The sequence below is a fragment of the Lepidochelys kempii genome, chromosome 1 (assembly GCF_965140265.1).
Source record: "Lepidochelys kempii isolate rLepKem1 chromosome 1, rLepKem1.hap2, whole genome shotgun sequence".
Lineage (NCBI taxonomy): Eukaryota > Metazoa > Chordata > Testudines > Cheloniidae > Lepidochelys > Lepidochelys kempii.
Window position 1 is genome coordinate 258,846,378 of NC_133256.1, and position 13,620 is coordinate 258,859,997.

General features: G+C 42.7%; 1 protein-coding gene across 13 annotated transcripts in view; it reads left to right on the top strand.

The window, feature by feature from the left end:
* Positions 1–6,445, top strand: part of TNRC6B (trinucleotide repeat containing adaptor 6B) — a 212,340-nt gene extending 205,895 nt beyond the window's left edge. For all 13 annotated transcript variants that reach the window (XM_073326943.1, XM_073326935.1, XM_073326995.1 and 10 more), the window contains 2 exons: positions 1,175–1,314; positions 5,723–6,445. In XM_073326943.1, the coding sequence (XP_073183044.1) occupies positions 1,175–1,314; positions 5,723–6,110 (528 nt within the window). In that variant the 3' untranslated portion in view covers positions 6,111–6,445. The remainder of the gene's footprint in view (positions 1–1,174; positions 1,315–5,722) is intronic.
* The last annotated feature ends 7,175 nt before the right edge of the window (positions 6,446–13,620 follow it).

The window sequence follows — 13,620 nt, forward strand, 5'->3', positions numbered from 1 at the left end:
TACAGAGATCCTGGTTTCAGTAACTCCAGTTAGCCTGCATTGGATCCTACAAAATGCCTATATGATTATCAGCAGCACTTTGGAAAATGGACAACCACCCACTATCCAGTAGGATAATTTATCACACACAGCACATCTTAAGAACTAAGACGATGGGAAGGAGGGCTGGGATCGTCTCAGGTCATCCAAAATGCCAAACTGCATCACTCGCATTAAACAGAACCTTTCCCTTGATATAGAGGGCAAGAAGAGCCATAGGAAAAAGGTTTGTCTAGTTGGAACGAAAAGGCACATTTCTGTGTTTCTCTTCATGCTGTTCTAGCAGTCACTGAATGGCAGAGGAATAGATTTGGGAGAAGTTTAAATTACTGAAAAAGGAAATAAATGGAACTGATTGTGATCAGAAAGAGGAAATGGCAAAGTGATGCTTGCTGATATAGAAAGAATAGAGGCAGCTGCTGCTGAAAATGTCCAAGATGAGAGATTGAGCTCTGTTAATCTGGCAGAATAGCAACAGTATTAATTGTTGATTGTCTCATAAACCACCCAAGTTAAAAACAGATCCTTTGCACCATTCAAAAACTGAGATTCCCAGTTTTTTAGACAGTATAAAGCAGTAATCTCTAGCATTTTCAAATTACTGGCTGATTTAAAATCCTTCTGAAATTGAATAATTGGGGATGGGGAGAAGTAAATCAGGTAATCAAAACAACATGATTTTTTTGGTGCAATATTTCTTGCCCTAATAGGGTTAGAAATACAGTTTGTACTCCACTGGAAATCTGGGAAACACAGAGATGATCACAATTTAGTAATCTCAGCACGCTAAAGGGAGAGAAAATTAGACCAGGGCCTAGAATGAGCTAAAATTAAAACAAGCTAAGCTTAGTATCTAATCACTATACTACAAAATGAAGTCACTGTAAGATGCACAAAAACCTACTGAAAAGAACCTACTTGAAAATAACATCCCATCCCTCTCACTGACCTTCTCAAGGTCCCACTCTTTTCCCTGTGATATGCAGCACAATACTAACTGATTTTTTAAAATTAAAATTTTTAATTACTTTATTTATTAAACATACCTCAAGTTCTTCAGATGTATTCACATCATAAACAAAAAGTTCAGTGCCCCTTTCTTTCAGTAAACCTTTATTTTTTCTATCTTCCTCAGATCGATGGGTCAACCTTGAGGACGATCTGCATGCAGCATGGCCCACTGCTGACATTCCATCTGAATCTGACCCAGGGCACTGCCCTAATCCGATACAACACCAAACAGGAGGCGGCCAAGGCCCAGACTGCACTGCACATGTAAGTTACCCCAGCAACATACATATACCCCATTTCCTCTGACACATACAGCTGATTTTATTTATTGATAAAAGTCCAGCATGCAGGAGGTGATTCAGTAAAACTTGTTGTTCGCATGCTTGCTCATGTCCATTCCATGCTAGGTATGCGCGCGCCACATATAAAGTTGCTGAAGGTTTTTTCTTCCTTATTGGTATTCATAGGACTGGCCTTCGTGCCCCCTGCAACCCCGTGCACATGCGCCAGTATACGGGGCACCGATGGCGCCACACCCTTTCAGTTCCTTACCACCTGTCACAATTGCTTGGAACGACCTCCTTGCTCTTGCAAGGCTTTCCGAGTGGTTTAGACTCTGTAGTCTATCGTATATAGTTTTTTGTAGTTAACGTATTTAGTTATCAGTCACTATGAGTGTATATAGTGTAAATAGCGGTCCCAGTTGTCGTGGGACGTCATTCCAGGACTGGCATGCCCAGGTCCCTGGGCTTCAAGCCGTGTACCTCCTGTGGCAAGCCCATGCCAGTGAGCCATCTGCATATGAGCTGTCTAAAGTGCCTTGGGGGAAGCTCATGTTAAGGAGCAATGCAAGGTCTGCAGGGGCTTCAGACCGTGCACTCAGAAAGACCAGGACATTCATGTGAAGGCTTTGCTCATGGAGGCGGCCCTCAAACTGTCCTCGGAGCCGTGCCACTCCGAATTGGCGCCGAGCACTTTGGTCTCCATGCAAAGTGCTCCACCGGCACTGTACTCTTCCAGGCACCATTCTCCATCCCCGATGCCAAGGAAGAACCATAAGAAACAGCTCGCCAAGAGAAGGCGCTGTCCGGTGCTGAAGAGGGACAAACTGATTGAGACCTATGCTGGGCCACTCGTCCTTCCCAGAGTCGGGCCCCCTCGACTCCAGAGGCTTTCCAGGCTGCAAAGGATTTTGTGTGTCTCCTGATACTGCCCACCCCCGAATGCCACTTACCAAGCAGGGCTACCAGGGATAGAACGGTTCAAGGGGCAGTGAGCTCCATCACGGCACTGAGCATCGCGGCACTTCCCGGAGGAAAGTCCTCCATGGCACCGCCACAGCAGTCCCTGACCCAGCATCAGTCACCAATTCCCCAGCATTGGTTCCAGTGCAGAGAATAGAGTTTACTTGGGTAGTGCTAGACTCCATCCAGGCCAAGGCCTACCCATCAGAGGCTAGGTTCCGAACTATGTCAGATCTAATCGCCTGGGTCACAGCTCACCTGCTTTCAGCTGCCTGGTGTGACTCAAGCTTTTGGGTCACATGACAGCATGTACCTACGTGGTGCAGTACATGCAGCTATGCCTCAGATCCCTACAGATGTGTCTGGCATTAGTCTAGTACCCAGGCAGACACCACTTGGACTTGGTTCTCATGATTCTGTTGCCATCTTAGCTTCTCTGACTTGGTAGAGAAACCCACGTTCTGTGATGAAGGAAGTGCCTTTCGCTGCCCCGTATCCAACAGTAACATTGGTTTCGGACATGTCAGCCGTGGGTTGCGGAGCACACGGTAGACTCAGGACCCAGGGTCTCTGCAGAACTCTCCCGACATATAAATGTCAAAGAACTCAGGGCAATATGCTTGGCCTGCCAGGTGTTTCTTCCCCAGCTCTTAGACCAGGTCATGCAGGCTTGACGGACAACACGGCCTCAATGTTTTACATTAACAAATGAGGAGGAGCTCGACATCTGCAGAGCACAACACAGTCATCGGTTCATACCTTCGCATCCCACTACGCCATCACTCAACAAGCCCATGATGATACCAGTTTTGGGAGAGCAGTGTTGCAATCAGCACGTCCATGAACTCTGAGCCCACCTCCAGGGGTACTGTTTGTGAGTCACCTAGCATGGAATGGACATGAGCAAGCACTCGAAGAAAAAAACGTTATTAATCTTCTGTAACTTGTTCTTCAAGATGTGTTGCTCATGTCCATTGCATGACCTGCTCTCCTACCCCTCTGCTGGAGTGATGGATAAAAAGGAACTGAGAGGGTGTGGAGCCAGCGGTACCCCTTATACCGACGCATGTGCACAGGGCTCCAGGGGGCGCTAGGGTCAGTCCTACAGATACCACTAAGGGAAAAAAAATCTCCGGCAACATGGCGCGTGCACACCTAGCATGGAATGGACATGCGCAACACATCTTGAAGAACAATAGTTACGAAAGGTCAGTAACCTTTTTTTTTGTCTGTCCACTTCCATGTTTTAGAAATTCTCAGGGAGTAAATTGATCCTCGGAGGTAGGAGTCTCTTCCTTTACCAGCAGAAGATGGGGAATGATAATTTGTTTCTGAACAAGATTGTTGGAACTGCTGCTGCAAAGTGACAGTGGCACAACAAGGATTTTGCAATGGGTGGGGTTGACTGATAGGACCAGTATGCAAATGAGTATTCAAATTTGGCTGCATTTATGAAAATTAATAAATTGCTTCAGATGAGCATTAATCTGCAAGATTTTTGCAAAGTGATCAATCGCATTTTCAATCTGAAACAAAGTCCATGTGAGTACTGTGATACAGGAGGACCAGGGAGCAGTGGTAGAGGGGAAATATATAAACCCTAGGCTAATTAAGGTGTGGTTCCCTGTAGACTAGGGAGGGTTGCAACAGGTTAATTGGAGCAGCTGTAGTCAATTAAGCCCTGTCAGGAACCTAATAAAACCCCCTGCTTCAGACAGTCAAGAGGAAGGAGAGAGGACTGGAGCTTGGAGGTGTGTTGTAAGATCTGAAAGACCAGAGAACTGAAGTAAGGGAGACCCTGCCCCAGCAGGGGAGGGAGACTCCCTCCCCCACCGTCTAAGGACCACAAGTTCCCCACTCAAGGGGGAAGAGGGTAAGAACCTGCAGGGGTTGAGAGGGGCTGAGGCTCAGAGTGCGGAGCAGACCCAGAACCCTCCCTCCCCTACCACCTTCCCGGGCAACTAGTGGGGACCTCAGCGGCACAAGGGCAGGGGAAAGGAGTGGCATCTTAGCCCCCCTGCCAAGAAAAGCACAGGACCCAACATACTAACCCATCTTGCCACAGTACCAAAGCTAAATTCCTTTCTTCCCCCTGCTCCACCCCACCCCCTTTTTTTTTTTAAAGGGAAATTGCTTTGTGAAGGAAAGCTTGTTTCCTAGAGCAGGGATACGCAAACTCTTTTATAGCGTGGACCACATTTTAGTAGAGGTTCTCACGGACCACTTGTCCTCTTGTTCTTGGTTGTATGTATCACTAAGTCCTAGTCATGATGGTGTAAAACCCTTGTGGCAGCAACAGCAGTTGCTTGTAGGAAAGTATTTAATGTGTTTTAATGAGATTTAGTAGCTGGAAATCAGGAGTGGGAATATGCAGCATTATATGACCAGCCAGCTCCCCTTGAGCCCCCAGCAAGTTCAACATGGACCACAGTTTGAGAATCTTTGAGGTAGAGGAAAAGAGAGTTTTATTTGGGTGAAACAGCTTTTCTTACTTTCTCTACAAAGATTTTTGAAAACATTTTTTAATTAAAAGATCTTTGATTTTTTTCTTCGTCTAGAACATTTTAATTAAAATGTCTCAAAGAGAAGTGTTACCGTTTCTGCATTTTTTTCCCATTGCTGGTTTTTACCCATCTGCAGTGGTTCCTCAGTTCTGTTCTCTTCTGAGTAATCTTTTCCTAGCCCTATTTTCCTGCATTGCAGTGCCCCAAGGAGTAAAGACAAAATAGACTGTTAACTGAGGGGCACTTAAAATAGGGTCTTTGGGAGTTTGCAGAACTGGTTTCCTGTTCTCAGGCCTCTTGGGATTTGAAGAGAAAGGCTCACATTAGTTTTCTTAAATTGGTGTGTGATTATGGCTTGCTTTGGAAGTGCATGTGGTCTTGGGAGCAACGACTGCTTCCCTGCTCCCAGTTACCTTTCAGACCATGGTAATGTGTAAGAAAAGGTTGGGAACCCAAGAAATTCCTTTTCTTTCATTTGAAGTTCTTTGATTTCTAATCTTTCCTTAAGCTTTTGTGTTTTGGAAAGATAATGCACACTGAACCTATTCGTGTATGTCTGCACCTTTATTCTGCGGGGGAGGGGCGGGGGGGGGGAATTGTCTCTTGCACGTGCATGTTTAGGATGCTGTTAATGTTCCATACTCTCTCTGTGGACTGGGTTTCCTACACAGCCATAAGAGCTGTAAACTTACTGTCATTTTTTTTAAAACCAGAAAGTTTGGGTTCTGCAGAGTCTGATTAAACTGGTAACGTGGAGATGACTGTACCCACCTCCCTTGCTTAGCTCTACCACTGATTTCCTTACTGGTTTGGGCAGTCTTTGCCATTTCATGTCCAAGGTTTTGAACCCTGTGCATGTACCCTGGTTTTTATGTGAACTTTGTTTCTCGTTGTTCACCCTTTTTTCTCCCTCCCCTCCCCCAGGTGTGTGTTGGGAAACACTACCATCCTGGCTGAGTTTGCCACAGATGAGGAGGTTAGTCGCTTTCTGGCACAAGCTCAGCCCCCGACACCTGCAGCAACCCCAAGTGCACCCACAGCAGGCTGGCAATCCCTGGAGACAGGACAGAACCAGACAGATGCAGTTGGACCTCCTTTGAATCTTTTTGGTGGGTCAGCAGGGCTTGGGCAGTGGAGCAGCAGTGGTGGCAGCAGCAGTGGGGGTGATCTCTCTGGCGCTTCATTGTGGGGGCCCCCAAACTATTCTTCAAGCTTGTGGGGGGTCCCAAGTGTAGAGGATCCCCACAGAATGGGCAGCCCTGCTCCCTTACTACCTGGAGACCTTCTGGGAGGAGGGTCGGATTCAATCTGAACTTAGAACTTTCAACTCTGACCTCGTGACCTTTTTTGGAACAGCAGCAGCACTAACTTGACCTTTTCGTTTTTTTTCAACTTGCAATAAATACATTTTTAAAAGGAAAAAAGAAAACGGAGAGAGAAAAAAAGGTGGGTCATTGACAGACTGTCTGAGCACATAGTTGCCTCCCTTATATAACTTCAGTTTTTTCGTTTGGAATATGAATCCAAAAAGAGAACATATCACTCTTGAAATACTTGAATCATGAACGCCAACTTAGAAAGACAATGTGAAGCAAGTACACATACCATTTAAATTTAAACACAAAAAATTAAAAAAATTAGTTTCTAGTTTTTCACTTTTTCATGTTATACGGAAGTTGTTGCTAAAAAACATATATACTGAAAAAATAGCTTTTTAACTTTGTTTGCACTGGGTGTGTTTCCGTCCTTAGGTCTACCGTGTTGGGTGGGGTTGTGGGGTGGGGTTCAAAAGAATTGCAGGGGTGGGGGGAGGGGAAGACTTGACGGAGCCTCACTTTAAAAACAAAACAAAAAAAAATGAAAAAAAAAAAACACCCACAAAAAACCCCCAACACTTTGTGATTGGCTGGTTGATAAATACCAGTGTGTTCTGGCACATGTAACTGCCCATGTGTGCTTGTTTCTGGTGAGTGTGCATTTTCTCCCTCTCTCTCTCGCTGTCTCAGAATGCTGCATTGCTGATGGGTCTATGGGCTGGCTGGCCATCTGTGTGTCTTGATTCTGAAAACAAGTATTGGGGAGTCCCAGTGGCTGAAACAAAATTTTCTTGGGCTGGATTAAAATTTGTCAAGTCTTTGTTTTTTTTAATTAATTTTAAGTAGGGTGCTAATTCAAGTTTGCAGATCATATTGAATGTGGGTTGTTGCTTCCTAGCCCTTGTTCTGACCCTGTGGTAGAGCAAAACACTGCCATGTCCTAAGGATTTGGTGAGAAGGGGAGCCAGTGTTGTCTTTTGAGTAGCAGTGTATTTATTTATTTATGTCTGCATGTGGGGTTTTTATGAGTAAACCCTAGAATGTTTGTTTTATAATGCAAGCCATTCTTTTTTCTTCTGTGGAGGGTAAAACAGAGGATAGAAGACATCACGTTTATATGTGGCTAAAACCAATGTTCTTATCTAGTCCCTTGCAGTCTTCAGTACCTTTAGAAAATTAGTCTCTCACCCCTCCCCCAAACCGTATACATGTATTCATGTCCATTCATGAAGTATCCATCAAAACCCTGAAATTCCAGCCCAACCACCATTATTCACTTAGTTGATTTACTGCTTACATTAAAACTGACAAAACTAAGTTGTGTTGGCAGTTTGCTGGCCTGCCTGCTTCATCTCCTGAAAGCACATGCAGCTAACTTCTTTCTACATCCCTCCTGATGAGTGTTACCTGTGCCAGGCCTTGGTGTATTACAGCACCAGACCATCACTGACAGAAACGTTTACTTACGAATGTTCTTAAACCAGTGTGTACTTCAAATGTTTCCTTTTGTTTCTCTGTGTTGTGTTTTCCCCCCTGTGTACGTGGTTTTGCTTAGGCCTGCGTATAACTAGCAAAGACTTCTTTTAAAGTATTGCACCTTTTTTTGTTTTTACTTTTTCTGTACCGTTGCTTTTTAATTTCTGTATTTAACGAAAGATTTGTTTGGGATTTTTTGAGCATCAGTGTAATAGTACTCTGGGCACGATGGGGTGACCTGTAATCCACAGTAATAGCCAGTGTGTGCGAGCGTGCGCCCTGGGAACAAAAGTTACAATACTGCTTGTTGTGAGAAGAGCTGTAGCAGACCTGAAGGGACATCCCTTTACACAAAGCGGGAGATATTTTGTGGGGGCAGGGAGAAGAGGGAAGAGAGATGCCGGTACTTTTCTCAGAAGTGCCACCACTAGTGTGGTGGTGTCAAGCTCTGTGTTACACTGTTTAGCATAAAGTGCTGACATTATGTACCAGCAAATACCTACCCATTCCAACCTTGAATGGGAATGTACCTCTCTTGTCCTTATTAACTGTACGAGGTGGGGAGGGGAGGGGAATAGCTTTTCTTTAGCATTTTCACTGAAGGATACAATAGTGTCTAATGTATTTAACTCTTTAAGCATTGGGGGGAATGGAAAAAGCAAACTTAAAGTGTGTGTGTGTGTGTGAGAGAGAGAGAGAGAGAGAGAGAGAGAGAAAGGTAGGGGAATTCTGTGACTTTTTAAAATTGCCATATCTGTGTAAACCCAGTGCGACATTGACGGCTGACTGAAGGGAGTGCTACAGCTACATATACCTATAGATTCATATGCTGTGTGTGTGTGTGTGTGTGTGTAAACTGGAGTCTGCAACATACTATCTGGTCCTTTTTTGAATATTATTTTTTGTGTTTGTTTTTGGTTCGTTTTTTTTTTACTGTGCTCTCTCCTCCATCCCACCATACACATTGAAGCAAAATGTTTTTCTTCCAACTCCTACCAGTTAGGTTTGTTCCCTCCCCCCAGGCAGAGCTATGTTGTCTTTAGTAGCCTCAATATGAAGAGCAGCCATGCACAGAGATGCAGGAGAGAGAAAAGCCCTGTGCCAGCAGTACTTTCCAATGAAGCATCTATGATGGCCTGAATAAGCCAGTATCCATTCTGACACGTGACTTGCCCATGCTGGTTCACTGCTGTGTTCCCACCCCCTCACTTCTCTCTCCCAACCTGCCCTAAGGTCCCTTTACCTGCACTTTGGGTTAGTTGAGTTCATTGCGATACTACGGTGAAAGCCGGGTGCTAGAGCCCCTCTTGTTTACAAGACATAATGAGGGATTTGAAATATTTAAAAATGAAAAGCTAAAATGTTCTTCCATAGTAAGCTTAAAGAGAAAAAAAATTAAAACTTACACACACAAAAGACCAAAAAGTGCACGCATGCATGCATGCATATATATTAGATGAAGACTAACTCTGGGAGCATTTAACAGTGTTGTTTGTTTTTACATTTATTTTCCTGCTTTAAATTTGCAAGCTTTCTCAGGAATTCTAGGATAGGAAGCCAGTTTTTGCAGATGGTTTATTTAACCTTATCTTATCCTAGATAGATGGCTGTTTCTTTCCTATTGATAAACTTTTACAAGTTCCTGAATCTTCAAAAACTTACTTTAAAAAAAATTAAAAAGCAGAAACATCTCCAAATGTTACTGTCATTACTGGGGATCAAGCATTTTAAAGACTAAAAAATAATAATTACAACAAATTCAATAACAGCAACAGAAATTCAGTGTATTCTTAAAAACCAAGTTGTGGCAGAAGAAGGGTTATTCTTTGTAGAGCGTTGTTAGTCTCATGTGGGTACAGTTGCATGGGCAGGGGAGAGAAATGTATGAATGGAAATATAATCACTTAGTTCTTTTGCAATGAAAATTAGACTGAAATATCCCTCCAAGCACCTTTTTTAAAAAAAGAAAACTGTAAACCTAACCCATACGTATGGAATATCCTAGCAGTGGAGCAGTTGTATCTTGTCTCCTTTTTAATACAGAAAATGATCAAGAGGGGAGAGAATTTGAAAGTCTCCTGTGAAATGTACATTAGAGAACAAAAGTGATTATTTTTAAGTTTCCAACTACCCCTTAGTCAATGATAATCCCTGTTATGAAGATTTGCTGCTTGCTTTTCTTTGTCTCTCACCCAGAAATGTACTTTAGTTTTAGGGTTTTTTTAGGGGAATATTTAAGCTCTCCTGCTGACCCCACACGTGCCAGCTGTCAGGACTCCCAGCCCTGAGAACAACTTTGCTGATCTCAGTGTTGGGATGGATAACTCCTGTCTCTCATCAGTAAAGGAGAGGGGCCTAATCTGTGTGAAGTTTTTAGGCTGGAACCACAAGCCACTTTAGTGCCTTTGTACATATATATATATATATATACCCACACATTCTGCAAAAGGAGGCATATGGAGTTCAGTCACTCCATGAAAACGAATGCACCTGCTCTTAAAACAAAATGAGCCTGTTGCAAAGGCATGCCATGCAGTGAGTTACATAACAGAAAAGGTAAGAATGCTTTTTATGATTTGAATAATCAAATGCCAAATTTCTCTCCTATCACTTCAGTTGTGCTCTGTTTGTGTGTTGCATTCTTCCTGCAGGTGTGTGCATGTAAGTGCGTTAAAAACAATACACCAAGTTAATTTGGAAAATCGTAGTGTGATTGGCCAGTAGAGAGGGATTCTTTTGTTTGTTTGCCCTTTTTTTTTAAATTGAGGGGAAGATATTTATCTGAATGCTTTGCCAGAGGCTGTGCTTTACCAATTGGCAGTGTCCTAAGAACAGAAAATGGTAGGACTTAGTGAAAAAGAACCAAGGCCTTTGCTACAGTCCTTTGGCAACAGCCATGGCTGATGACTACTAAGAGGTTAGAGCACTGAATCTTTGGCTGTGTTATTTCATAAGAGCATCCTTCCCCTCTCCAAAAACACCCCAATCCCTGAACTCTGTGAAGGCTTTATCTTAGGCACTTGTATCTTGAGTCATCAATTTATAAGTTGCTTGAGGTACTTTAATGCCTCCCATTTCCCACTCTATTTGTTGTCGGTTTTGTTCCTGTACAAATTTATAGCTGAAACCATGCAAGTAATACTTGTCTAATCACTGTGTCACTAGCTTGGTTCTATAATGGTTTTCCTGACCATTGTGAACAATAATTTTGGAGGGCCGTGCTAGCCAGACAGCACTCTCCTACAGGCCAAATATGGCTTGCCTGTCTCAAGCAAGCAGGTCTATTTGATGTCAGTGCATGAAAGAGGCAAGCAGGATTTCAGGATTTGGTACTGAGTAGGTCTGGCTTTTGGAACACTGTTCTTGAGGAGGCATTTTTGACTATCCTGGTCAGGAAAAATGTGCCAGTTGCTGCTAACGTTGTTTCACATGAACACCATGAAAAGAAAACTAGGATAAGTTTGTAAGAAGAGGTGGAAAGGGCACATCTTGGAATAGATTATAAACCTCCGCTGCCAGTTGGGGTCAAATGTCAAGTCCTTCCTGTTAGTCTTAAACACATCTGGAGTTTCCCAAGATGTTCATGAAGAAACAAAGAAAGCACCTTGTAGCAGTTCTGTTCTTGATTCTTGCTCCTCATGGCCATATAATCTAAACACATACATGTCTCAATTATTATTCCTTTCTTCCTGATTTCCTGTCTCCTTTGTTTTAATCCTCCACTATTTTAGTTCTTCTAATTACATTTTAGCGGTTTTTTTCCTTTTTACGTTCTGTTTTCTATAAATTCTGCTCCAGTACCAGCTGCTTCCCCCTCCCCCCTGAATGTTGCCTGAATTGTCTGTAGGCTTATTCTCTGAATTAGATGGGTTTGAGCCCTTCTTCCTTTCTCCCTCCTGCCATAGTAACTTTAATAAAAGTTACAGTGAAGATTTCTAGTATGCAAACTGAGAAACAAAAGCAAAGTAAGAAGTTTTAACGTCTAACACCACTTCTAGTGGAAGGAAGATTTAATTTCTTGAACTGGATGCCGTTTGGGAAGACTTTGTCTTTTCCAGTATGCCTGTGCTTTTCTGGACACTTTTTTTCCACTTTTTGTAGAGGACCTCTACAATCAAATGATGTGAACTTTTTCATAGACTTTGGCTTTCTGATGTTCAGGTTAAACAGAAGAATTTGTGTACTGAACAGGGACCTTAAGCCAAACACATTTTACTCTGAAGTATAAACAGGTTGTTTTCAGTAGACTCCAACATTAGAGAACAGTTCAGCCTTCGTATTAAGTTGATCTCTTTTTAAAAAAAATTCATCTTGAAACTTTTAAAAATTAGTACATTAGAAATCTTGGTCTTTCTACTTAATATTGTTTTTCATTGCAGGGATTTGAACTGGCAAAGGTGACTGGTGTAACACTTTGAAAAAAAAAAAAAACTTTCTCCTTAGTGTATGCTCTCCTTCCTCATCAAATGCTGCCACATCTCCTCTGTTCATGCCTTGATGTAGAATAATCTTCTCCTCCTTCATCCCTCAGCTGCCTTTCCCTCTTCCTGGGTCTGATTTTGCTCTTTCATGTAGATCTCCCATTGACTTTAATGGGTGCCCGGTATGTGCATCTGAGATCCAAATTTGGCCCTCTGGGTCAGATCCAGGAAACCCTTATAGGAGTAATCCTTACTCTCACAAGTTAGTGCCACTGACTTGAATGAGTAAGTGCTACTCACAGGATTAAGGGCTATTTTTGTAAGTAAGAGGTTGCAGGATCAGGATTTAAGATTGTAGCTGTGGAGCTCTAGTGCGACCAATACAACCAGGAACACCTGCATGTCCATGCATATATTAAATTCACTATAAACTGTGTGACTTCAGAATCCAGGACTTCTCCAGTGTTCTGAGATGCTCTTATAGTGCTTGGCAGGTAGTCACTCAGGATATGAAGTCCTGATTGACTGGGGTGGAAGTTAGATTTTTTTATCTGCCCTGGGAAAAATTCCATTATAGCAGGGATGGATGTCTCCTTAACTGTAAATATGCAAAATAATAATGCAGAAAATACTCCAAAAATACAAAGTTGAAATGATGTATAAGAAACTAAAAAATGCTGTCAGGAGAGTGTGATTTTATTAAGGCTGAGTTTTCTCTTACAGCTGAAGCAACATATGCAGAACCTGCAGCCTTTTCTACACTGATTTTTCAAAAAAGAAAAAAAATCCAACACGTAATGTTAGTAACATTGGGAGTACAACATAGAGGGGCCATCTGTTGCCTCTAGCATTTTAGGCATCATGTTGATTATACCTGCTCTGAACAGACTATAGATGACATGATGCTTACAATACCAGAAGTCCACCAACACCGAGGTTTCTTGTGTGGCTAAATGAGTGTTGTTGATGATGGGAAACTTGTGCAAAATTTTCTGCAAAATTAGCTTAAATCCTTGTAGCTAAATGGAGCTTATGGCTAGGACTAAACAGTGTTAGAACTGTACCCTAGCTAGGGACTGACCTTTTAAGCACTGTTCTAATAAGTTTTGTCTCCTCTACAGATATTTTGCAAAAATATCCCACCATTGCAAACACCAGCACAAATGAACTTTGTATTACCAACAGTGGAGACATTTTGGCAAAATTTCCCTGAAGTAGATAAGGCCATACAGTTTAGTCCTTTTTACACTGACTGGCCAGGCCATATTACAACCCTGTTTGTCCACAATAAAGTCCACAATGCTGCTATTAAAACTGAGTCAGTGGACCTCGTTACAACAGTTTGGTTTGTGGTGTAGATTGGACTTCAGCCATGCTCTGTGGTTTGCTAAAACCTTGGATGTGCTTTAGCCCCATTATGGAAAATGGTTGATCCCATCTGTGACACAGAAAATGTTCTAATGGTCTCCAGACTTGTAGGGTTCTAAGCCTGTTTTTTAAACTGTGTTGTCAGGCCAACGTAGATGTAACCTAATCAGTGGCATGCAACAAAGCAACATTCATAGGCTGCCAGAGTTTGTGCATGTGTTGCTTTTTATAAAGGTATGCA